A 25797-nucleotide genomic window follows, 5' to 3' on the forward strand; every position below is an offset into this window, starting at 1 on the left:
GGGAGCACAGAAAGTCAGTGACACCCATTGCAGACTATCAGCTGGCATAGTGGCTGTGGAGGGGTGAACTGCATCCCTAAAGCCAACTCGTTGGTTGGGAAGGGTGTTGGTTTTCAGACAATTCTCTCACCGGACAGCTGCATAAAACTTAATTGTACAGACTTCATGTGGGATTCAAGAGAACCCTTCCAAGGCCATGTACAAATCAAACAATGAGAATCATGGCTGAAAAACATGGAAGATTCCTTCTGGAAGCTATATACACTTTCAGTCTTCTCAGCAGCTTACCTTTATTTTTGTTCAGATTTTTATTGACTCAGCTCTAACAAGAATCCTCTTTTGTTATGCACCTTTCCAATTGTGATGCTAAATAGTGCTTGTCTGTATTTTTTTATGATCTATAATTGACTATGGCATGAAAGTCAGTCTCCAAAGACAGGATGTGCCATAAGACTTCTCTGTAGTGTTGTTAAGACATCCTTTTGGATTGCAAGTGGCCTAGAAGTTGAACAGGGTGATTTAGGACATTTAGCAGAAAAGTGTCCTTTCCTGGGCAATTAAATAAAAAATATTAAACTCCCCCTTGGCAGGTGGTTTTTGATGCAGGACACAGTTTACTGTTCGATGTAAGTGCTTGATAGTGTGCTTGGTGCTGTACAAAATGCAGGAAGAGATGGGGTCCCTGCCCTGAGGGCTGAAGTGGGACTTTAGAGGTGCAGAGGCTTCATACTGGCCCTTTGGGCAAGGCTGAATTTCACCTATTATAGGAAAACCAGAGTCAAAACCTGTGCAGCAAAACCTACACCAGGATGACTGGTTTCTGTGTCCATTTCATCTGAGCCACAAGAATATGGGGGTTAAAAGAAAATGGTTTCATGTAATTCTTATTGTATTTCTTCCGGAAGGACAGTCTTGTGATTGAGGCTCTGGGCTGGGACCCATGAGATCTGGTTCTGCCCTGAGCTCTGCCTCAGATTTCCTGTGAGCTTTTGAGCAGTCACTTATTCTCTCTGCCTCAGCTTTCCCTCTGCAAAGTGGGCCTTTAATACTTCCCTTGTACCATCTTTTGTCTCTCTTGTCAATTTAGATTATAAACTCCTTGGGGCAGAGACTCTTACTATGTGTACGTGGCACCCCAACAGAGTGAGCCCCACATTCAAGTATGGGGTCCTGGAAATACCGTAACACAACTAATAACAACAAAAACAGAGCACCATAAGCGAGCATGCTGCCTTAACAGGCACGTTAGAATAGCAGGTTCCCATCACCTGCAGCATACAAGCTAAGACGCTGCTCCTGCAAATGCTTATTCGCATAGGAAAGTGTACATGAATTCAGTGAGACTATTCACACGCATAAAGTAAGCTCTTCCTGGATTGGGACTTAAATTAGACTTAACACAGCAAGGTGTGGCAATAAAGAAAGTGGAGTGGACTGGACTAAGTGTGAACATGGACCGGGTTGAGGTCTAATGGGAAGAAGTGAGTTCTGAGGAGGGATCTGAAGGAGAGTAAAGTTGCGTGGTACCCCAGAGTAAAGAGGCCATTCCGGGTGTCAGTGGTGGAGTGACGGAGGAGACCAAGGGAACATCCGTGTGCATTGACATAGCATGAGGCACAAGCCAGGCAGAAAGGGGTGACTAGAAAGACGTGGGGCCTGATTCTGATCTCACACTGATGTAAATCAGCAATATTCAGTAGGAGTTGGTGAAGTAACACTAGTGTGAACCTGGTGCAAGTGAGAGGAGAATCAGGCCCACAGTGCAGGAGGGACTGAGCAGTGCAGGGCCTTGAAGAGTTTGAATATATAATGGGCCCATGTCCCCTAACAACCCTGCATCTCCATCCTGATTCCATAGTGAAGCTACAGATGCCTGTTTGTTTCTTCAGTCTGTTGTAACGGATGCTATTAGAAAGGGATAAATTCAGCGTCACAGACTCAGTCGTGCACTGAAGTCACTGAGCGTGGAAGATCCTGAGTGCACCTGACGGGACCAGTCCTAGTCACTTCAGTGCAAGAGCCAGGAATCAGGAGAAGGGACCGAAATGAGCAGTGAGGCAGACAGACTAGCTTAAATTCAGACCACTTTGACCATTAGCCCGTATGCCATGGGAATATCATATAAAGCAAATGTACCGGTACATCTGTTCATCTGATTCTGTGTGAAATCTGCCGCCGGTATGAAAGTCCCTCCAAGAGATCCATACAGGGTCTGCGTCTGAGCTGAGGCTCCTTATTGGCACAGCTCAGGGGATGCAGCTTAGAAGAATGGGATGCAGTGGTGGCCCAAAAGGAACTCTAATTGACAGCTGCTGTCCACAGCTTCCCCTGGAGCTAATCTGGACCCCAGAATAGATGGAGTGTGTAGTGCCACTGCCCCGCAGTATGACAATGGGCACTTGTGGGAATTCCTGGGGGTAGGGGTGGGATATATGGACTATACCATTCAGAACCAAGGACTCGAGGTGGGCAAAATTTTCATAACCAAAAGGAAAGATACTTGGAATTCAGATTTTTTTCACCTTCTAGTTAATGACTCATGAAAAATGTGTAAACATTTTGTGCAACCCGGTCCTTTGTGTCCTGTGTCCCCCTCTGTGCTCAATCCACAGAATGTGAATGTGTTACACCTCTCTGCTTGTGAGCCTGGCTGTTTGGTTTGTGCTGTGGGGACTTCCCTGTGTAACTCCGAGGAAGCTCTGGTTCAGTGCCTGCACGGCGGTCATCAGCTTTGCACACCGAGACCGGAGTACAGTGGTGGCCCAAGAGTAACTCTGACTTATAGGAGCTGCCCACAGCTTCCCAGGGAGTGTATTTATTTAGCGTTTGCATATTCGCCGAGCCAAGCAATAGCATTCCTAGTGGCCAAGTGGAGCTCTCGGAGCCCACTGCTGAATTTGGTTAGCAGGCACTCCTTGACAATGCATATCATTGTTTGATCTGTGCTGCAGCTGCAGCTTGGATTGTCTCGAAGACCCCAATGGTGCTGGTTGGCTGCACAGAGACCTCCTTCAGTCCAGAATCGGTAAAGAAGGCCCCACTGTCAAAATGGGGTGGGTGAGTAATAGGGTCGGTGACGAGGAACTGATTGGTGGCTGGTGTTAAGCACTAATCTGCGTGCCACAGAGACTCCGCTGTCGCACCCTAGCATGGCAGCCTTGACCACAGTGGGTGTCGTGATGAAAGACGGGTAGCTGGTAGGCTAAAAAGGTCATTGAATAAAGGCAAGCTTGGGCTGGCACATGCCTTAATGGGCAGCCCAGAATAGATGAAGTACATAGTGCTCCAGCCACCGCCCCACAGTATATCCCTGTGACAGTGGACACAAAACAATGTTGCTTCTGGGCAAAAACCAGTTTGTTTATGAATGATAGGAGCTTCGCCTCAAATACAATTGCAAAAATGACTCATGAGAAAACTGTGTTTCATAGAAATACGTGAGACTGGAAAATTTGAAGGGACCCAAAAAGAAACTGGGATTTTTCTTCTTCTTCCCCGGAAGTAAATCCTGGCTATCCAAATGTCATGGGGGTAGATCCAAAACCTTTGGGGAAAACCAAATTCATTTCTATGCACATTTCTGATTTTAGGGAGCATGCCAACGTTTCAGATTATCTCCAAAATATTCTGAACTTTGCATAGTCGGCGTTGGGATACGTGGTGTTGCCCAGCCTTTTTAATGTCCCCATAGAACACACAGTGCTGTACAAGAGACAATAAACAAGCCAGTTGCTGCCCAAAGAGTTGGCAAAGACCTCAATCCTCTAGTGGCATCTGTAGCAGGCAACCCCTGGATCCTGATGACACAGCCCGTTTCACTGGCAGGGTTTAGGAGACAGATACAGAGAGGACGGTGGGAGAGTGGGAAGAAGTAGTTACCATAGTCAAATATTTCCCACCCTCATTCTAATTATTCTAAAACAATTTTTTTCCAATTTCTCCCAGCTCTGTTCAGCACTTTCTTCCTCTTTTCTGTGATAGCAACTTCTAGCACTTTCACATATTATATTGTAAGCAAAGGCACCAGCTCCCTTTGATTTGTAGATCCAGAAGAAAAGCCACATTCTCTATCCTCTTTTCCTCCTTAAAGAGACAAGTGTTTGACAGAGATAACCAGAAGGGGCTGGGGTTTATGCAGATGTTAATTAGCATTTGAAATGAAGGGACTGTGAGCAATGCAAGATATGCCCATAGCAACCCCACCTTTGCAGAAAGCGTTTGACTTGCTTTTACCTCTGCAAGGGAATGTAATGGGTTAATTCAGCAACTGGGCATTAAATAGCTTGATTTAAAGGGGGGAAAATGACACTCTTCTCCCCTGCTTTGCTGGTTGTAGATGGTTTGCTCTGTCTTGGATCACATGGTCCATTGGCCCCCCTAGTGCTGCAGAAGCACCAGCTGCTGCTACTGCTGCTGACGAGCTGCTGCTGATCAGGGTGTTTAAGTCTGTGTGTGTCAAATGCCTTGCAGCCCTAGCCTCCAGTTTAAAGGAGGGAAAGCAGAGGATGAGTCCTTGAGTCTATGGGTGGGAGTCTGGGAAACACCCTTTTCTTTCCCCACATTTCAAACACTAACCATGTCGATCTGTTGTTGCCTATTTTTCAGGGAATATGGATCTTCAAAAAGAAAATCAGGTAAGAGACCAGATTCTCCATATAATGCATGGCTATGTAGAGAGATTTTTAAGAACCTTCCATGTACCTCCTGTTGCATGAAATGGTGTGGTGATTTGACTCTTTCCTGCTCAAGATGGTTGGAGACAGAGGCATCAAACAGACTATAACTGTGCAGAGAGAAAACTGTCTTTATATTAAACTGCCTTTGAAACAAAAATGACAAGCCCCCTGCTGATTGCGCTTATACAGATCTTTCTCCAGTCCAAGAAGGCAGCTGCCTTAAATTTAAGTCCTCTTTCTGATCTATTTGTACCTGTATGTGATCCAAGTGCTGTCAGGTTTCTTTATGGGGGCGTAGAGATACTATTCTCTTTCAGTTTGTGGCCACCTGCCCTGCCAAGTTGCCTCTCCTAAGGGATCCTGTGTTGTGCTTGAAATAGTCTTGCCTTGTGAGTACCTCTGTGTGAGGGTCTTTGCTCCAAGCTTTGGGGTGTAGACTGGCTCAGAGGCTCTGGTTGGGGTATCTGTTTTGTATCCTAGCTGCTGTTACCTTTTGTAATTCTAATTGGACAATATAAATGACCTGAGGAAGAGCTGGAAAACTTATTTTTTGCCAACAGAAACTGGTCCAATAAAAGATATTATCTAATCTAATATAAAACAAATACTCTTTTTCTCCCTCCCTTATATTTTTTCCAGACAGTTTTTTTCAAAAGTGGCTTATGATTATGGGTTACTCAGTTCGATTGCCCTAAACTGGAAGTGGTAGGCCTGGCTTTGGAGTTTCTGAGCACCTGTAGGGAGTTCTGAGTGTGCTATACTACTGAAAATATCAACAGTCATGTATTTTTAAACTAGGCACCCCAAATCAGTAGCCACTTCTGGAATTGTTGGTCTGGGTGTGGCTTGTTTTTCTTCAAGTGGTGGTATGGTAGTTCCAAGTTCCCTACCTACCATGCAGATCCCATGGGAGTAAAACAGGTCACACTCCTCTCGGAGAATGACATTGCTTGGATTGATTGGTCAGATAAATTACGAAAGATTTATGCTGCACTTCTGCAGTAAACTAATACACTAATGGGCTGCTGCCATCTGGCTCTGCTGTCTATGGATTCAGTGATAGTGCTGTACGAAACTGCCAGCTTGTTGCCTAGACAGGCCTAGAATGGCAGTATTAGTTAGAATCCCTGCTAGGGAATTAAGTGATACCTCATGGTTATGGTGGAACCAATGAGGTACTGGCTTGCTGTCATAAATCATAGCATGTGTGTAGCAGTTAGTTTTTGTAGAGTTTTGATTAAAAAAAAAATCTGGGTTATATTGTATCTGAAAACCTCTCCCACTCTAGAATAAAGGCTTATTGCATTCAACACCTCCAATGCCCCTTTTAGCAACAATTAACTATGTGGTTTAAGTGGGCCAGTCAATTCTCTGAACGCCTTAGAAAGTAGTTTAGTAAATGGCATTCTCCCTTTATCGGTAGCCTTGGATTTCCCCCTTTTAGTTAACGTTAAAACTGTGGTTCAAACCTTGCATTCCTAGCTCACAGGCCCATGTCTAGATCACTAGATGATATGTTAAGATACAGACTTTATCTTGTAACTCTGTTCTCTGTCAGACTTCCATAAAACATAAATGTCTATGGCACTCCAGGGGATGTGGTGGTTTATTTTTTTTTCTCTCCCTTTCCCAACCCCCACAAAAGTGACAGGTTAAAATTCCAGGTTTAATTTTTTTTTTTTACATCTTAGATTATTAGAACATAACCAATTTACTGGTCACTTCATGCTGTCGCTCCACACTGCATTTTTTTTGTAGATTGGAGGGAATTATTTTCTTTAGCCCGTCTGTTTCACTTCGTGCCCTAACCCAGCGCTGCAGTGTTCGGGTTGCCAATCTTGCAAAAGAAGAATTGTTTACGATAAGCATTTCCATTGCTTGTTAACCAAGGAAACACTCCTTTGAGCTTCCTTGTTCACAAGCTTGTCTTACAAAACCTACATTTTTGACGTCTGTTCAAAAAGAAAAGTCACAATTAAGAAGTTGTGTAAAAGCCCTCAGCAAGCCTCTGTATCAACACAAAGGGACAAACACAAGGAGTCTGGAGCAAGCGTTGCTGTGCCACCTTCATTTCGTAGGTGTTCGCACTGTTGGCCATGCCTACATTGTCCAGATTCAGTTAAAGTGAACACTTCATTGTGAACTAAGGAGCAACTGCAGCTTGTGCGTTTTGAACACTGGAAAAGGGCTGTCTTAAAGCCCCAGTTAAAGCACGTCTGTGAACAATGAGACTTTGCAGGGGATTTGTTTTTATTTTTAAAGTGGGTCCTTGATACATCTATTAGTGGCAGAAACCAGGAGTCCTAGATTCCTAACCTTGAGGTTTCGTAGCTTAGCAGACTGACTATTTGTTTCTGTTCTAAATGTCACACTGACTTGCTGTGTGACCTCAAGATGTCACTTAGGTCTGGTGCCTAACTCCCATTGAAATCAATTGGAATTAGGTTCCTAAATATCTTTGTTTGAGGCCAGTGGCTTTCAAGCTGCGGTCCACAGACCCCTGGAGATCTGCAGACTAAGGTTTCCAAAGCGGTCTGCAACTCCATTGGGGTAAAAAGTTGAAAACCACTGATCTAGGCCTTATTCCTTGAGTTGCACTCCCCCTCGGTGTAATTCTGTCACTATTTACACGAGGGAGGTGTTTGACCCCCTGCCTCAGTTTACCAGATTATACAAAGGGAATGATGGGAATTGGGTAGGTAGTTGGAAAACCACTCTCCTTCTCCCATCCTGCCCCTTTGGGAATGGAGGTCTGGGCTGGTCGCTGGGAGCTCAAAAAGGCAACTGAGCAGTAGGACCAATGTATCCTGTAACTTCAACTACCATTTCCTCCTTACCCTTCTTTGGGATGCCACAAATAAGATGCCAATGAGTTGACAGGACTCAGGAGAGAGAGCGTCAAGTCAGAGCTTTGAATTCTGTGTCCGTGTTCCACCTTCTCCCACTCTCCGTACCCAGCTCCCACCTCTTGGTACTTGTTTCCTATGCGATAACATCGCTTGTTGGCCCTTTGCTTCAATGTCTGCTGTTGATTTTGGTATACGATATTGGTCGATGCTTTTTGATGTCGGGATCTGCAATGTTCTGGGATTCCCTTTTTATTGCTATACCTTAGTTGAGGAGGTGACCCTTTCTGACAAATGTCTGTGGCCAAGGGCAGCACAAAAATGCTCCATTTTCCCCTTGCCATGTGGCTGAGAGCACTGTCCAGACACCCCTTAAGAGAGCAGGCTCTGGGAGAGTTAAGAGATCTGGGCGCTCATGTGGCATCAGTTTTAATGCACTGATCTGTTAGAACAAACTGGTTTAACTTTCTTGGCACTTGGCATGAATTGGGTTCTTCATATTAAGAACAACAATATGAGGTAAAATGCTCCTACAAACCCACTCTGACAGGTTGACTTAATTATAAATAAACTATGATCACCAGACTCAGTCTGAATATAGTATCCTCGAAATAATGAATAATTAAAAATAACTGGGGGGAGGGGTCTTTCGAAGGTTTTGGGTTTTTTATAGTTTTAGTCTCAACATTAAATCTCTTCATGAAGTCAAGGAAATTTTCACTCTCAACCTTTATCCGCTCATCACTTTAAAACCAATAAACTGGTGAACTGTGTTTTCAGAGTTAAATATTATGGAACGGAGACTGAATATTACAGCTTGTGGCCACTTGAGCTAACACAACTGACCTCATGAACTGGCTAAAAGATGCAAGCGAAACAGTTCTCTCACTAGGTGCAATTGTATCCTTTCTTAAAGGTACACCTTATGACAACATTTGAACAGATAATAGGAGAGACAAATTGTTTTTATTGCACATGTGGCTGAATTCTTTTTAAGATGACAAAACTGCTTTAAAACATGCGTTTAAAAAGTAGCTCTTCCAAATAAGTGCAAAAAAAAAATCCCTCCCTCAACATGAAGTAAAAACGAAAATATAAACAGCCCTCCAGCAAAAACTGAACAGTAAACAAGTCTTGAGGCTTAACTGGATGGTGTGCTGTAAAAAGGCCGTTAGCCATGAATGTTAACTTATGCGCAGTGTGGTCCCACTGGAATTCTGCAACTGTTGCATTTGGAGCACTAATACAAGTGTGGAAGACACAACAGGAATTCTATGAATGCCTTGGAAGACCACTGACTGCCTTCTTATTTTTCAAACACATGCTCATTATTCAGACCCCAAATCAGCCTAGACTTTGGGGGTGGGGGGGAGATTGGATGAGTTCAGAACTTAATGAATGAATTGGCTATGGCTACACTTGCACTTCAAAGTGCTTTGAAGTGCAAGTGTAGTCAAAGCGCCAGCGCTGGGAGAGAGCTCTCCCAGCGCTGTCCGTACTCCACCTCCCTGTGGGGAATAACGTACAGCGCTGGGAGCCGCGCTCCCAGCGCTGGGGCTTTGACCACACTGGTGCTTTGCAGCACCGCAATTTGCAGCGCTGGAGAGGGTGTGTTTTCACACCCTGCTGCAGCGCTGCAAATTTGCAAGTGTAGCCATGGTCAATGTTTGCCCAACACCTGGCTTTGTGGTGTTCTGAACTGACATACAGCTTCTTTGCATTGGTACAAGTGAACAAAGTGAGTCTTATGTTAACGCTGTCTGCTCTGTGTGTGTGTGTGTGTGTGTTTATCATTATTATTTGTATTATGGGAAGCACCTAGGGACCTGTGTCACAGACCAGCACCCCATTGTGTTAGACACTATATATAAAGACACAACAAAAAGGCAGGCCCTGCCCCAAAGAGTCCAATTACATACGCTCCGATCCTGCCACCAGGTCTGCGTGGATGGAATGCCACCCAAGTCATTAAGGTTCTGCACAGACCTGCCTGCATGAATTTGATTGGGAACCCCTGGTCTGGATCATGCAAACTTCATTGCACTCTGACCCCCTTCTGACAACACAAATCACTACACGACCCCAGGAGTGGGGACTGAAGCCTGAGCCTGACTCAGCCCCATCTCCCTGGGAGCGGGGATAGGCGAGGCCAGGGCTTCAGGCCCAGACAACTGAGCCTATTGCCCAGGGCTGAAGCTCTCGGGGTTTGACTTCGACGTGGGGCTTGGGCTTCCACCCTGGGCGGTAGGGCTCAGATTTCAGCTTTGGCCCCAGCGAGTCTAAGCCAGTCCTGGTGACCCCATTAAAATGGGCTTGTGACCCACTTTGGGGTCCTGACCCACAGTTTGAGAACCGCTGATCCAGACCTAAACTAGTAACCTTTGCTCTTATTTGGGATATGCGTGCCTGTTTTGCAGCATATCAGGTGCAATAAGTTGCTTCTGAACTGTTTTGGTTGGGAGGAATTAGCTGTCACTAAACCATAGCAGCCTTGAAGGACTAGCATCAATCAGTGCCTAAGGGGCTCCAGTGCAACTTCGAGGACTGGATCAGGTGGGCACATCCCATGTGTTTATAATGGATGATCCCTATTAGGTCTCTCCCAAGGCCCCGTGAGGCAAAAGGGGAAGGAATTCCTCTGCACATCCAAATTTCCGTATACCCAAGTATATGAGAAAAGCAGCTGACCTCCATTATCATTCAAACAGGCACAGGTTTTGTGCAGGTGTCCTGTTTTACTTTTTTTCTGAATCAAAGTAAATATAGCATTTTAAGCCTGCAAATAGCCAGCAACACACAGGATTACATGCACCAATTTAGGTTAACACATTATCCAAACCCTGCAACTTCCCATCTGTGCACTGTGAAACTGCTTAGGATGAGCCAGTATGCTAAGGGTTAAAGTGATTTAAAGCATTTGTAAGGCACATCAGTTTCCTATGGTGGTGAGTAAGCTAAGAGGAGCTATTCTGTTGTGTGGTTGGTCAAAAGAAATTTGAGATTCCTTGGGTAAGATGGCCCTGCCCTTTTCCTCTTGCTTGCCTCATGCCAGAAGCTGTTATGAGGCTTGGGCAGATCTGACAAAAGCATCTGGGTCCTGGCATAATCGGAGGCTAGGCGCAAGAGAGCTGGCATGAACCCCCAAGATTGTTCCATAATGAAGACTCCATTTGGCCATAAAACTTTGGCAAATTCCCTGAAAGTGTAGTAGGTTAACCTGCTGCCTGCTCAGCAATTAGTCCTAGCTGTCTGGTGTCACACAGTAGACTTGAATGCAGCCTGTTTTTATAGGGTTCATTTCTATTACAGTATCATGCTTCAAGATGTCAGGTTAGGGGAGACAAATATTTATGGCTGCATCAGTCATGCAAAGTCATGTTGTGTTTTGTTTGAGGATAAAACTCTCAAGAAAGCAGAGTAAGTTTGTTTTTGGAAGGCAGACTGTTTGTTTTTTAAAATCCTTTCTTTAGGATGAAATGGGTGTTGGCTGTGAATATAGCAATTTGCTTATAAATTTGTCCGTCAGTTTCTGATGGTGTTACAATAAGGGCATTGAGACTTTGGACTTCTTTCAGTACAGATGAGCATTTCAACTGTGAAACTTATATAGCAAGTTATTCTACTAATAAACTTTATTCACAATTAGGAAATGAAAGAAACAAGTATTTAATATCCGCTCTAGCAATTTAAGACTATCCACATGTAAATAACTTCTGATGTGAATTTTAAAAACTCAATTTAAATCACGAGTGTTCTAAACTGACTTAAATTTTTAATGGTGACATGTTTCAGAGTGATAGCTGTTAGTCTATATCAGCAAAAAGAACGAGGAGTACTTGTGGCACCTTAGAGACTAACCAATTTGAGCATAAGCTTTCCATGGGCTACAGCCCACTTCATCTGATGCATGCACTTCTCTCTCTCTCTCTCTCTCCGCCCCCCCCCACTCCATGCATCAGATGAAGTGGGCTGTAGCCCATAGAAAGCTTATGCTCAAATTGGTTAGTCTCTAAGGTGCCATAAGTACTCCTCGTTCTTTTAAATGGTTGTAAGTTAGTCCTGATGTTTGTTCACCTGGCTGCAGACAGCTCAAAAACAATAGCTCTGAGCATTTTACACCAGTTACTTGAAATGAGGTGTCTACTTGAAAAACTACTGAAATCAGTATAACACTTTTAATGACTTGTTTGGGGTTTTTTGTGTGTGGAATTTCTGATCTAGATTTGTGGATGGAGCCTAAGAACCTTACCGTTACTATTTTGTGTGTGTGTGTGTGTGTGTGTGTGTGTGTGTGTGTGTGCACGCACACACACCCCTACCAGACTGAGGGCGAGGGGGAGGAAGGAAGCTCAGGACCTCTGCTTGCAGCAGGGTGGTGGGGTAGGGGCTTCTACCCAGTGGGGGGGGCGCTCAGGGCTTCAGTCCCACAGGACATGTCTGCCAGGGTTTGGGGCTTCAGCAGGAGTGAGGCTGAAACCCCAAGCCCTGTCAGGTGTGCCCCAGCTCTCAGCCTTCTGAAGATTGTCGTCTGTGGCTCGGCAAGTCAGTAAGTTTTGGCCACCTCAGTATACGTGTTCTATGGGCTTAATGTAACCTCTGGTGTTTCTCAACTGGCACTTGCTGTTAGTCACGTGCTGACAGTTACTCAATTCTAGTGGAGCTAGTGCTTGTTTCTCGATTGATTGAAACTCTCATCTCAGGATATCTTCCTGTTAGGGGTAATAGGTATAACGTCCATGGAGAAACTTTTTTCTATTCCTCTCTCACACCCCTTCTCTGCATCTTCTGTTCTATTAAAATCTCTCTTTAGCGAAAGGTTTATTTTCTTGACCCCTATATGAATTGTTCTCTTTGAGGCCTAACACTTCTGTGCTTAATCCTTCATCACCGTTACAAACCAGAGATCCACAAAGGGGCAGAGATGGCTGTATGTGAGTAAAGTTGTCCTATAGTCCATACATAGTAGCCGGCACGCAGTAGGGATCAGGGTTTTGTTACACTTGGAGCTCCCCCTTTGCCTCATGTAGTGGAAACCTGTTTGTTTAGAGCTGAAGTTGAACGAGTCTAGCCCTAGCTTGCTATCCTTGTGATCTTTACGTGGGAATGACCAGTTTGTAGACAAGGAGTCTCAATATAAACTGATGCCCACCTTCCTTTGTTCTTAAGGGTGCTGCTCCCTTGATAGTGCTAGCCCTGGTCAAGATCCTTAGGACTATTACTAATAGGATTATCCTATCATATTTCATTGTTATACAGAGATCATTTAGAGCTGTCCCTGTTAGCCTACACCTTTATTGCCATCCTAACACTTACTAAATAGTATCTTAGCTTTCTCTAAAGAGCCCCATCTGAAAGTTTATTAGAGTGGATGAAACACAGATAATTAAGTCTTCCCTGGGTCTGGGAAGACCGAAATGTACTAAATCCCATCAGGATGGTCAGCCCTACCAGTGAATACATCTAGACCAGGAATCATCTGCATTTAAGAGGGAGGTGTTTCAATTTCCTTTGTAAATGATACCTCAAAAATTGAGGCTTACGATTAAAATCTGACATGGGAGGAGAAAGAGGGAGTTAGAGTTTTTAAAAGCAAAAGTGAAGGCCAAGTCTACACTAGGAAATTAGGTTGGTATAATCCCTTGAGCAAGGTGTAGGAAAACTCCACTTCCCGAGTGACGCAGTTAAACTGATCTAACCCCAGTGTAGACAGTGCTAAATCAACAGGAGAATTTTCTTGCCTATATAGCTACCACCTCTTGGAGTCAAGTATCAGAGGGGTAGCCGTGTTAATCTGGTTCTGTAGAAGCAGCAAAGAATCCTGTGGCACCTTATACCTCTTGGAGGTGGAGTACTTATGCCAATGGGAGAAGCTCTTCCATCGGCATAGGTAATCTCTTCCCTGTAGTGCTACAGCTGCAGCATTTGAAATCTAGACCTGCCTTCTGTTTAGCTTTGCTAGTCACCCTCCTTTCGCTGTCTCGCTCTCCCCTCCCCTATTTGGGGGTGGAGGGGAACTTCTCCCATTGAAGAGGAGTGTTTCAGGCTAGACAGGTGAATTTGAGAATTGAAACAGCAAAAATAGAAAATATTTTGTAGGCTGTTGAAATCTGCTTGAGGATGCATTAGTGTCCTGGACCATGTAGCTCTGGCTTCGTGTTTTAATCTCTCCAAGGCTTCTGCAGTCTGTGACATGGATCACTGCAGCCTGAAGCACATGCTCACCTTTATGTCTCCATAAATCACTTGTGCGCAGTGACTGCCTGTCTTCCCTATGTTGTGGGAAAGCAAGGTAGAAAGAGAGATGGTGGGCTGGAATTCATGGTGTGCCATTTGGTCTGGGTTGGTGAGGGTAGATGGGCTGCTCAGTCTTGCCAAATGGAATTTCCTAACTTGCTTTTCAATTGTTGATCTGACTTGTAACAGTAACTTTGAATGTGAAGAAATAATTTATCCTAGGATTAGCTCCTTGGCTATGTGTAGCCATTGTAATCACTATATGGAATTAAAAACAAAATCCAGCAGGCGCTGCCAGAATATTTTTGTCCAAGTGTTTCTCTTTATTTTAAAAATAGTGGGGGAGGCAAGCAATTAAGGAGAGACGGGATTTGAAAGTGTGCACAACCAGTGCCGGATAGAACAGCAACATACAAAAACTAGTTGAGATGCTGCCTGGTATTACAAGATGGTGATTGCCAATGGGACTTGAGGGTGCTTGGCCCATCTCAGCATCTGTTGGTATCAAACACGGAGGCTCAGATCTCAACTGGATTTAGGTACTTAACTTCCATTGAAATAAGCAAGAGTTTTATGCACCCTGTCAATCCAATACTTTTGAGAGTCTCTGTCTAAGACCTTTGTTAATCACAGAAAAACTTTTTGATCTCGGAGAACTTTTAACAGAATAGGATTCTTCCTAAGCTGGTGAGTTTGTGTGTTCAAGTTCAACTTGTTCTTCCAGTTTCTGGTGTAGCTGTCCTGGCCAGGGCAGATCCTCTATAGAACAATGCTCAAACATTGTCTTCAGGCCCTTGGTTTCAAATCCTGCAGTATAAACTTTCTGAGGAGTACAGGGAGTGACCCTCCTTCCACAATTTACAGTGAGGACCCTGCTAAGTCTGAGTTTGCAATGTTGGAGCGTTGTGGCTTTCGGAGGAAGAATTTTGAGCAGGCTATTCAGTCTAGGGCACTCTGTGTGATTTGTGTTATTACTGTTCAGTGGAGATGTGGCTCTACTTAAGCAAACTGACACATTCAGAGTCCTGTCTGCAGTAATTTGGTGCAGGGAAACTGATCCTTCTTATATACCAGATTTTAAACTACTTGGTTAAATGAGATGTGAACATCTGCCTAAGGCTACTGAAAACACAGGCACTGCTAGGGTCTTTTATTTCATGCCACTTCAGATTGCTCCTGGCAGTCTGGCCTGCTGAATATACAGGATCACTGTCTTCTCCTGGGTGGCCCTTACTTCATTGGTTTTTCCATTTCACTGTGGGAGAAGTTGGGGACTAAGACAAGGTAAATGTCTGTCCCCATTGACTGAAGTGTGCACAGTAAAGAGAACAATTCTAGGCAACCAAGTTTTTCGGTAGCTAGTCCTACTGCTGTATGAGGAGTGAAAAGGTGGGTCTGGACTGGGAGAGGCTCAGGGAGTGGGATGGAGGAATCATGGAGCGCAGACTTAGTGCTTGGATACCAATGAGACAGACACTGTTGCGGAGAGCCTCAAACTCCATGGATCTGTTGAAAGGAAGCTTTCAACTTGTCCATGGTGCTCCCTTAGGAATCCGATATAAACTAGTGGAGACAACAGTAGCAAGCTCTTATGTCATGAGAACATAAGTTCTTACATGGTATCTTCAGTGCCTTCCTGCTGAGCATCGAGAGATGTGACTAATGTCCGTATGCACTATAGTTGTAGTCATGTTGGTCCCAGGATATTAGAGATACAAGGTGTGTGAGGTAATAACTTTTATTGGACTAACTTCTGTTGGTGGGAGAGATGAGCTTGTTCATGTGATTAACATCTGTCACGTGACTTCTTGTTTCTCTGATCCTCTCCCCATGGGGAGAATTTGTGTGAGTGGGATGGGATTTTTTTTTTTTGGTGGTCGTCTTCTTTTTTTTTTTTTTTTTTTTTTTTTTTTGTCTGCACTGTTCTGTGTATTGAAGTGTGCCAAGCATTTGGAGCAGAAAGTGCTGAGACTCATGATGGCTCTCCATTCCTGTGGAAGTTTGTTCCACAGTCTTGGAAAGTTCTGCCTCCTGCACAGATGATCTTTATCCTTCATGGTGGAAAGGTCCATTGTACCAGAAGAGCAGAATTCTCCACCAGTCTCAATCCTGGAGCTTTAGATTTTTCTTCAGGTCTCCTGGGCCCAAGCCGCTGAGGGTACATCTGCATAGCCAGCAGCAGTGAGCCTCCCAGCCTGGGTTGGCAGACTTGGGGTTGCGCTATTGCACTAAAAATAGTTCTGAAGTCCACCTCTCGAGATGCAATGTCTATGCAGCTGTTCTTAGCGCAGTACCATGACCCCGAGTCTATTGACCTGGGCTGGGACACTCCTTGCTGTGGACTATGTAGACATGCCCCCAGTTCCTTTAGGATAAGGACTAAAACCTTGATCTTGACTCTCTTCTCTCCACGTTGGCTTCCCATAGATGAGGGCAGGTTTGATGTCCTTGCAGTTGCCCATATTACTGAGAAGTACAATATCCTTCTGTACTAGCTGGAATTTCCTAAGAGCTGATATACATGCAAGCATAAAGCTTTCTTTGCTTTAGTCCAGATGGGAGGTGTCAAAGACGGATATGCAACCGGGATTGGGTCATTGTCTGTCAGGTTAGATAGGCTGCGACAAGACTCTTTAGATAGCAGACAGCATTGCTAATGAGAAATCCAGGCTCACTCTCAAACTGTAGACAGACTGACTAGCTGTTGGAAGGATGCACCCACTGAAGGCAACTGCACTGTGGCTGTGAAATTCTTCATAGTGCTTTCCTTGCCCACCAGTATCATCTCTGTCTAGCTCAGATTCAGATTCAACCTGCTGCTCATCCATGAGCTGATCTCAACCAAACACGGGTGCATCGTGGTTGTGTATAAGGTGAAGGACAGGTAGGCAGATGAGACACAGCTCTATTGCTGGCGTTGGAGGTCCTTGTCCTCTTACCACTTCAACTAATGGCTCTATGTAGATGCTGAATAGGACCAAAGAGAATTGATCCTTGTGGAACTTCACAAGTTGGGGGTGGGGGAGTGTAGTGGCACAAGTGTAGCTTCCCATTGCTACTCTTTGGGTACATTCCCTCCAGGAAGGACCATGGTCTATCTTGAGTCCATTCCCCGGGGCTCCTGCCTCACGTGAGACAGCAATGTCTCATGCTCATCAGTGTTGAATGCTGCAGAATGACCCAGGAGGAGGAGAAGCATGGATGTCTGTCTGCTATCCACTGACGAGCTCATCTATCAGTGGCACTAAAGCTGTTCTTACCCCATGACCTAGCCTGAATCCAGACTGAGCTGGGAGAGTGTAAAGAGTGGCTCTTCATTCTAGGGGCAGTGGAAAATAAAGTTAGCTTGTCTGTCTATGGATATGTCTGCACTACCAAAAAAGCCTGCTCCAGTGAGTGTCCAGGTTGACTGATGCAGGCTTGCACTATGAGGTTCAAAGTAGCCTGGTAGATGTTTGGGCTCAGCCTGGAGCCTGGGCTCTGAGACCTACCTCCTCCCCCACTGGGTTTCAGAGCCAAAGCTTAGGCCCAAACATCTACACTGCTATCTTTAGCCCTGTAGCAGAAGCCCAAGTCAGTTGAACTGGGTTCTGACACTTCCTTCCATGGGTCTGTCTTTGCAGTGTAGACACCTTTAGTGTTTGCACCTTCTCATAGTGCAAGTGTTACTGCCCCTGATCAGAACATTGGCCCTTGTACTCATCTTTCTGCAGTTATCAATATCTAGCTCCAGAGGGGGAGACACAAACCTCTCCGAATACACCACCTCTGTTGTGCAAAGCTGGAGAGCTGGTGCTGCCTGCTCATCCATGGCAAGTAATGGGCATTTGCCCAGATAAATATTTCCTCTTAGCTTGCATAGCTGTAAATGTTACTGATAGCAGTAAAGTTATCCAGATTCTCGTTTTAAAAATCGGCGCCACCACTTGGACCCTAAAATGGCAACATTATCAATGCCCTTGAATATGAACACACGCTAGCATAATAGATCAACCATATGGCGAGTGGAGCCCACACTCACTGTTGTCAGACAGCGACTCGTGATTTAAGGTGACCAGACAAAAACAAAATAATCCTGCTTATTTTTCCATTTTCTCAAATTGGATTAGGATGCTCTTTAGGATTACACACAAAGTGCATAATGCAAATCAAGCCTAAAAGCAAATGTTTAGGTCTTAATTTCCTTTAATGTGCAGCTTGGTTTCTCAGAAAAGACAGTAACTGAACATGGTCACTAAAATACAGATGTTAAACTAGGGCTGTGCTTCCTTTTCTACAGTATGTAGAGCACATGATTTGCTCTTGCTCCATGTCTTCGTTTAGACTCTCTGGTAGGGATTTTTTTTTTTTGGTTGCGGGTTTTTCCCTTGTAAGAGTTTGCTACACAGATGATTTTCCGAGGCACGCTTTGTTCATGTGAAAGCCAGATGTGAATATTTTCCAAGTGGTTTGTGTGTGGGTCTAATATACGCTAGGCAGTTCGGTTTACGTGGCAAGTGGAAGTTATTTGAAACTGGTCTGCAATCAGATGAGGGGGTGGGGGTGAACCAGTGTTTTACAGGATAGCAGGCTACTGTTTGAGGAGGACAGATGCGCTCTTGGCTGGACAATACAAATAATTGTTGGGAGTTCTGGTCTCGCTTCTTGCAACAAAATCTATATTGTATTTTAAGAACAAAAGACACTTGCAGACCAGAGTGACAAATGATCCCAGCACAGCCTATTTGAGATGAGGCTAAAATCAGTAAATAAGATCAAAATGAAGCATCCTGTAATGAGTAATGTAAAATACTTCTTTGACCAAGGTTTGCCTGCTGAAACATCAGCAAGATGATGTCTCAATTAAAAATGTGAGCAACTGATTAGTGATGCGGTGTGTCAGTAGTTTTAGTGTTCAGAGTCTGAGTATTGGCATAGGACTGCGGGGCTCTGTTATACAGTAGATTACAGTTGGAAGGCTAGCATAGCCATCAGTAGGCCTTTCCTTTATTTAAAGGTTTGGGGAGGAGGGGTTGGATCCCGTCCCCCTTTTAAGGGCATATATGTGCTCTAAACCATTGTATCCCCCTCCCCCCCACTTTTTTTAATTTTATTTATATTTGGATACTAGACTCTTGTTTCATTAGAACAGGACACGAGAGAATTCTGAAACCCTACAAAACAAAAGCCTATGGCTATGTTGACACAGCAGCTGGGAAGTGTCATCCAGCTTGGCCAGACATACATGCACCAGCTCATTCAAGCTGGAACCTAAAAATAGCAGCCTGGGGGTAGTAGCAGGGGCAGCAGCCGGGCCATGCCACTTTTTTAGGTATTGGCTCTGAATGAGCTTGCGTGTGCTGTGTAGATCTGCCTTTAGTCTCTCACACCTGCTGGATGTTTAATGACCCATTTTAAAGAAGCTCTCTAAAAACATACACCGAGGATGGCTTTTAAACATTTGTGTTGACATTGTATGTGCAGCAGAAGGGACTAAATGCAATGCATTGCCTCTACCGCGTGGCAAGGAAAATTCTTTTGTCACCCTAATGGAAGATTGTGTATTTTAAAAAAAAGACACATTTTATTTGTGCTGTAGTAGCAGGAGCTCCAGCTGGGGACCAGGACACTGCAAACACCGAACAAAGATGGTAGAAAACTTGTCTGGGGTAGGTCTCTGCTCAAAAAACTGATACCTCATTGGTTGGTGTGATAAATGGTGTAATTAGTTTGGTCAACATGGTGTGGGGTTTTTTTTTAAACCCCTAAATTCCTAGCGTTTCTCCTGCCTTTTTTGTTTTTTCCCATCTCTCAAGTAGTGTACAACCCTAATGACACTTGACTAAGAGTGAAACTCCCAAACCCATAGCATTCAAGTAGATTCAAAATCTGATTAAATCTTTTTGTTGTTGCTTGTCCTTAGTCCACCTGGCTCGACATTATGTAGACCTGGGTTTCAGTCCCTGCAAGAGAGTCAGTCTTAGTGCCCATGTTAACAGGGTTTCTATAACATTTTGTGATCAACTTGGAGACAAACAATAATAATTGCTGAAAATATGGACACCAGGGTGAAGCTGGCCATGAGATGCTCTATTGAGATTAGACTTTATAAATGAAAGTGGGTAGAACAAGTCCAACTTGAGCTGAAATGGGCCTGAGCTATGAAGTTCAGATTTTTAAGTCATCTCCGGACTTTGTTTCTCTTCTCCCTGCTGTGAGTGTCTAATGTAATAGCTTCCTGGAAAATTAGTCCATTTGGATCAGTCGCAAGCCTATTAAGGACCATTGCCAGCTGCTAGACCACCAATGAAGCTTCTCTAGCTCAAGTGGTACACAACATTAATGGCCTGTATACAACCTTATTCTGCAGGACGTTTTTTTGAGTAGTGTTTTTTGGTTTATCAACATATTTCTACAAACAAACAAGTGTGTGTAGGAGGGATGCTGGGAATGTACATGGTATTAGAATGAATGGATAGACTTGCAACTGGGATGCTGTTGTCCCATGATCTGATCATCTATTATTGATCTGAAGTTCAGTAATTTCTCATCACTGATTTCAATGGGAGAAGGTTTAGCCCAGCACTTGCCCTTAAGTGTGCTTGTACGTACTTAATCAACGGGGGATCCTCATGCTCATTCTTCCCCTGCCTGGCTTTGGGTGTAATATTCCCTGCTGGTGTTTTGGGGGCAGGGCTTCATGATAGGCATTTCTAGTCTATTAATTTTGCATGTGCAGAGGTCTTTAACCTCCAGTGACATGTAGGGGATTTACCTTCCAGCTCCAGTGTCAAAAAGACAATAGGCCCTTTAATGTGAAGCTCTCTGGCCATCGGAGACTCTTGTTGAAATGCAGTACAGGAAAATTATAGTGATGGTATGCTGCACATTGAGAACTGCTGTTTGTGTTGTCGGCAGCAACAAAGAAACCCTAGAACAGCTAATGATGAGCAGGAAAAAGAGTGCAAATGAGTTTCCTTATTCCACTTGTTGCTTTCTGTTTAGTCCTTCAGTGGATTGACTCACACAGTGCATGGTGAGAACTCCTGTCTTCCTCATCTTGTATCCCTACCGATGGTCTTCTGACATGGCTGCTAACCATCCAGCAACAGATGATTGGTTGGGGCTCCTCTTTGGAGATTTTCGGTGCTGCTTCAGAAAGACCTTACTGTGTGAGAGGGTCTCAACCTCAGCTTTTTTCAGGGATAGGGAGAGCAGACGTTGCACCATCTTCATTTGAATTGTCATTCTTTGCAGTCCAGCTGAAAGATCATGAATGAGATGGGAGTCTCCCTACAGGAGCTCTGGGTCTACTAATGGGTGGCTTTATGGTTCCTCCAGAACAATCAAAATCTGTTGCCTTCCCCTGTGTGCCAAACAAGGTAGAAGTCTCCAGATTAGGTTGTAAGGGCTTTGGGGGATGGGTTGTCTTTTTAAATCTGTCTAGACAGCGCCTAGTTGCTAGTGCAACATGTCCCCGGTCCACAGCTAGGGCTCCTAGATGGTACTGCAATACAGACCGTAACAAGCAGTGATGGGAAAGAGCATCACTGTCTCTAAGCCCTGCAATTAGGCCCCTCTCTAATGCTTCAGATATTCTCTGGCTTTTGCAAAAAGCCATATGAATGTAGCATTAATTTCTTTGATTACACCTGGCAAGACAGAGCCAACAGACCGGTTCTGTTGAAATGACAGGTGGGGCTGTATATTGTAAGCTTAGTGTCACAACCAAGGAGTCACAGCCCACTTCTCCATCACCACCAGTAGGAGGAAGACCAGAAAAGCCTGTCCTTAAAGGCATCGAGAAGGCTTCTGGTGAACTCAAAATAAAATCTGCTTCTGTCTTTCAGTCTGCCATGGCAACTAGTTTAATTAAATCTTACAAGCATCTTCTCTCCCCTCCTGCCCCCACTCCTTTGCAGTCTCCACCTGCGAAGGCAGAGCTGACCTGTCTGCTGCCCTGGTCTACAATCTAAATCGGACTGGAGGTCAGCAGCTGTTTCCAGTAGAGACACGCCTCTCCTGTTTCACTGCCGGTTCTGTGAAATTCATCCCTGAATTGAAGGGGAATCTTTCCTAATGCTACTCACAAGCCACTCAGCTCCATCGCTTTGTTCTTAAGGAAACCAAGTCCATAACTACTTGTTGCTGGTTTGGTTTTGTTTTTTTTAAAGGCCTGACCCTATTTGAAATTGCAGCAAAATTCCCAAGGAATTGGATGGGGACATGCTCAAGCCCCAGATATATTAGGAGTGGCTTGCATTAGCAGGCAACTTTAACTTCGCTTCCAAATGATGGTTTTCTCTCTGTCATTGGTGCCTAACTGGCTTTCAGCAATGTAATGGAGGGGAAGCAGAGGGAAGGAAGTGAGGGGGTTGTTCATTTACCATTACCAGTCTCATTTGAAATTGACACCAAGCCCGGCGCAGAATTCCAGTAAAACTCTGCCCTAAAGGGAAACCCTGGGCTGTTTATGGCTTTTTGTTTTGCTGGCACAGTTGCAGAACGCTCCAGCCTCTGCCCCCACCCAACACTCTCCTCGTGAGGCTGCATGCATCACTGCGGTCTTGAGTATTTTTGTTATTTGTTGGGGGAGGCTTAGAAGCTGGGAGCAATTAGAGCCTTAAGCGTCTTGGAATTAAAAAAAAAAAAAAAAAATCCCCAAGAAGGCAGTTTAATGCTTAGCAGATGTGTTGTGCCGGAGCAGCTGAAATATGCTAGTTGTCTTCTCCAGCAGCGCGCTCATTTATTTCTAACTGCTATCGGGCTCTGGCATACAAGAGAAGCGCTGATCCTTTTTCATGCGTGGGAATCCAAGAACCCCAACTACTCCTTAAATTCTCTCTTGTCTTCAGTCTTGGATCAGCAGCTGGAGCCAAGAGGGAAAAGTAGCTTTCGTCTAAAAAGAGATCCTCCATCAAATAAGCACAAGATGCTAGCCAACTGCATGAAGAGCTGGGTTAAGTACCAGCAGTTACTTCTGAACTGGTGGTGCTCATGTAGGAGAGCCACCAAGTGACTCCCATTAAGTTCACTCTCTGTTGGAGCTCCAATATAACTGTAAGACCATGATGGACGTTTCCTTATTCCAAATATTTTTTGTCTTCAGCTGTTTTAGTTTCCAGTGTTAGCTTGGCTCAGTGCACACTTCATTGGAAATTCCCTTTTCTTCTGCCCTCCTCTGCCTCTCTTTGGATGACATTTTGTTGCTTTACTTAGAATTCTGTCACCTGTGTCTGTCTATCCAGAGTAACCTGCATATGGTAATAGGTGTTTATGTATCTAGGCATGTCACTGGATGTATATGCACAAACTGGTAATTAAGACTCTCCATCTCTCTCTCTCTATTAGGCAAAAGCTTGAATACACTACTGGTATTTAGTTGTTACACTCAATAGCACCTCTCATTTGTAGATCTTAAAGCACTTTGAGTTGGGAAGTATTGTTACTTCCAGTCAAAGAATCCATGGCAAATCCAGAATGTCCCTCCAGTCTAGTGCCCCAGCTATGGAGTCTTATGGTCTCTAAAGACATCACAATCTGCTGTGAAGGGTAGACTCTCTTGTTCTGTTGGGCCAAATTGGAAAGTGAGTTCCAGAGTCAATGGCCTTCTGCTGAAAACCTGTGATCCTAGCAATTTCCATAAACCTCTCTGTGCTCTAGTGTCTAGCCTCACTGTGTGGAGAAAATCTACCTACCTCAGTGGGCGTTCTGAGCTTCAGAGATCCTTAATGCTATGGAAATGCAATGTATTAATTAGGCAATGTTTTTGACTTTATATTTTCAGTTGGAGAACCCACTGAAAGTGACTTCTTCTGCTGTGCATTGTGTAACTGGTGAATTGCCAGGGACCAAAGGCCTGTTCAAAGAATATTATCCTGTGACTCCAAATAACAACCAGTCACAAATAAATCCCCTAATGTGTATTGGTTTTTGTCTCCTTCAAGTGGTGTCTTGCTGCTATGAGACTGATGGAGCCAAAACAGTTCTTAGCATTACATCGTGTGCCAGAATATAACACAAGGAATTCCACATATTACTTTGGTGTGTGGCATTCTGGAACTGTTATAAGTCATGTTAAGTCCCTCGCAAGATCTTATTTTTAAGAAATCATGTATGAATTTTAGTTAATTATATCAAGAAATCTTTCTCAAAGCTATTTGCTCTTCCTGCTTACTTCCAATGGGGGCAGTGTTTCTGTCTGAGATGCTAGTTCTGGTTGTCAGTGTCTACACTCAAAATGGCTTAAACAAATGTCTGGTCAAGGAATAGATCTGCTGGGTTTTTTTTTGTTTTTTTAAATAAACATCCAACATCCTCAACCCAAAAAGGCATATTTGAAAAAGACTGACTGCTTCCAGCATCCTAAAACACAGTATTTCTTCCCTCGGAAATAGGGCATAAATCTGACCTTGTTGCCAGACAATCTTTTTGCCTATTTACTGGGCTTTTACTGTAAATTCACTCACTAATGCTTGATGCTTTTGTTCAATGCCTGCTTGAAATGCATCTTTCTTTAGGCTGTTTGAACTCTTTCCATGGAGCATGAGTTTCCTTTCTTTGCAGGAGGACTGAGACCTAATGGGTCAAGAAGTTCCCTGACTTACACTCCATGTAACTCAACTGGGGTTTCCCACAGTGTCGTCATGCCTTGATCTCAATATTTGGAATGAATGAGAAAGTTTGCATGTGGATCATACTGGTCAGATGACTAGAACACATGTGAAACTTTCTAAATTTCAGTAATTCACCTAAATAAACCTCTGAATTGCTGTGACTCTGATAATAGCTTAATCACCATCAGCTTCTCTTCTCAGACTGTTTTTAACCTTTCTTTTTCAAAGCTGTTTTAACTCTTCTTCTCTGCAGAGCTATGAAACTGCTTGCTTGTTTTTCTAATTACTTTTTTTATTTTATTTTACTGCTGTCTTCTTCTTGGACTTTGAAGTTTGGATGTCCAGTTTCTCTGAGACTCCAAGGAAGGATGTTACAGGTATTAAATTGCATGGGGGTGGGGGAAAGAGGAGGGTGTTATTTTTGGTTAACTGTTAGTATTCAGCATGCCACTGTAAGAAAATACCATTTAAAATCAGTGTTTAGTTCAGACAATGTATTTTGGGGCTTTTTGCGTGTGAAGTGGAGGGAGGTCATCTTACTATGTTCTAACCTTCTAAGTTCCTAGGCTTTACAACATCCCTGTATATCAACTTCTCAAAATATAGACCTCAAAAAGAATAGTCCTAAAAAGAAAAGGTGGCTCATTATGGGCTCTAACCCTTAAAGGTGATATTGTCACTGCCAGGGGATGGGAGTCTGACTCTATTGCACTCCAGTGACTAGCACTGGGGAAGGAAGAGATGAGGTTGTCAAAGTACGTTGGGGATCTGGTGCACTCGGAAATGAGCTCTTCACCCCACCCCTTCCTCTAACCTGCACCATTCCCAACCATTTGTATTGGTGCTGTGAAATGGCTACTGGGCTCTTGGTCCTGCAGTGTGGAGACTTCACAAGCATGCCCAGTGAAACTGTACTAGAATGGACCTGAATCTGAACTCTAGGAACATTTATATCTGAATCCAACGTCCCCCAACTCTGGGGGAAATCCACTGGGTTGTTGGATGGGTGCTGTTCTTATGGCATCACACTTTGAAACCATAATGTTCATGGGAGACAGCTGTGCAAATGGATGAAAAACACCGCAAAGTGCCTGTTCATCTTGGCTTGGGAATTTGGGGGGGGGGGGGGGGTTAACTGTTACTCGCTCCCCTGGTCAAACAGCTAGACCACATTGTAATGGAGTTAATGAGAAATGTCTTCATGTAGCAGATAACTAACATGGGGAATGGGCTTGCAGAAGGAGAGTTAAAAGCTATAACTGGGAGTGTGGTTAGACAGACAAACATTCAGGAGAAAGGGATAGTACAGGTGGATGGAGCTCAAAGCAGGTCTCCTTCCACTGTGAAGTGTTTTCTGTATAGAAACGCTTTCCTACTCCTCTGCAGCAAGTGAAAGATGAGTTTAATGTAGCCATATTCTTCTGTATTAGAAGATACTATCTCAAA

At 44.1% G+C, this 25797-nt stretch overlaps 1 protein-coding gene across 5 annotated transcripts in view; it reads left to right on the forward strand.

The window, feature by feature from the left end:
* The first annotated feature begins 4485 nt into the window (after positions 1 to 4485).
* Positions 4486 to 25797, forward strand: part of SH3PXD2A (SH3 and PX domains 2A) — a 124881-nt gene continuing 103569 nt past the window's right edge. For 3 of the 5 annotated variants that reach the window (XM_045023497.1, XM_045023499.1, XM_045023500.1), the window contains exon 1: positions 4486 to 4634. In XM_045023497.1, the coding sequence (XP_044879432.1) occupies positions 4577 to 4634 (58 nt within the window). In that variant the 5' untranslated portion in view covers positions 4486 to 4576. Of the gene's footprint in view, positions 4635 to 24683; positions 24729 to 25797 lie in introns of those variants that run through there. The other 2 variants (XM_045023501.1, XM_045023498.1) reach the window with 2 other exon arrangements.

The sequence above is a fragment of the Mauremys mutica genome, chromosome 7, assembly GCF_020497125.1.
Source record: "Mauremys mutica isolate MM-2020 ecotype Southern chromosome 7, ASM2049712v1, whole genome shotgun sequence".
NCBI lineage: Eukaryota > Metazoa > Chordata > Testudines > Geoemydidae > Mauremys > Mauremys mutica.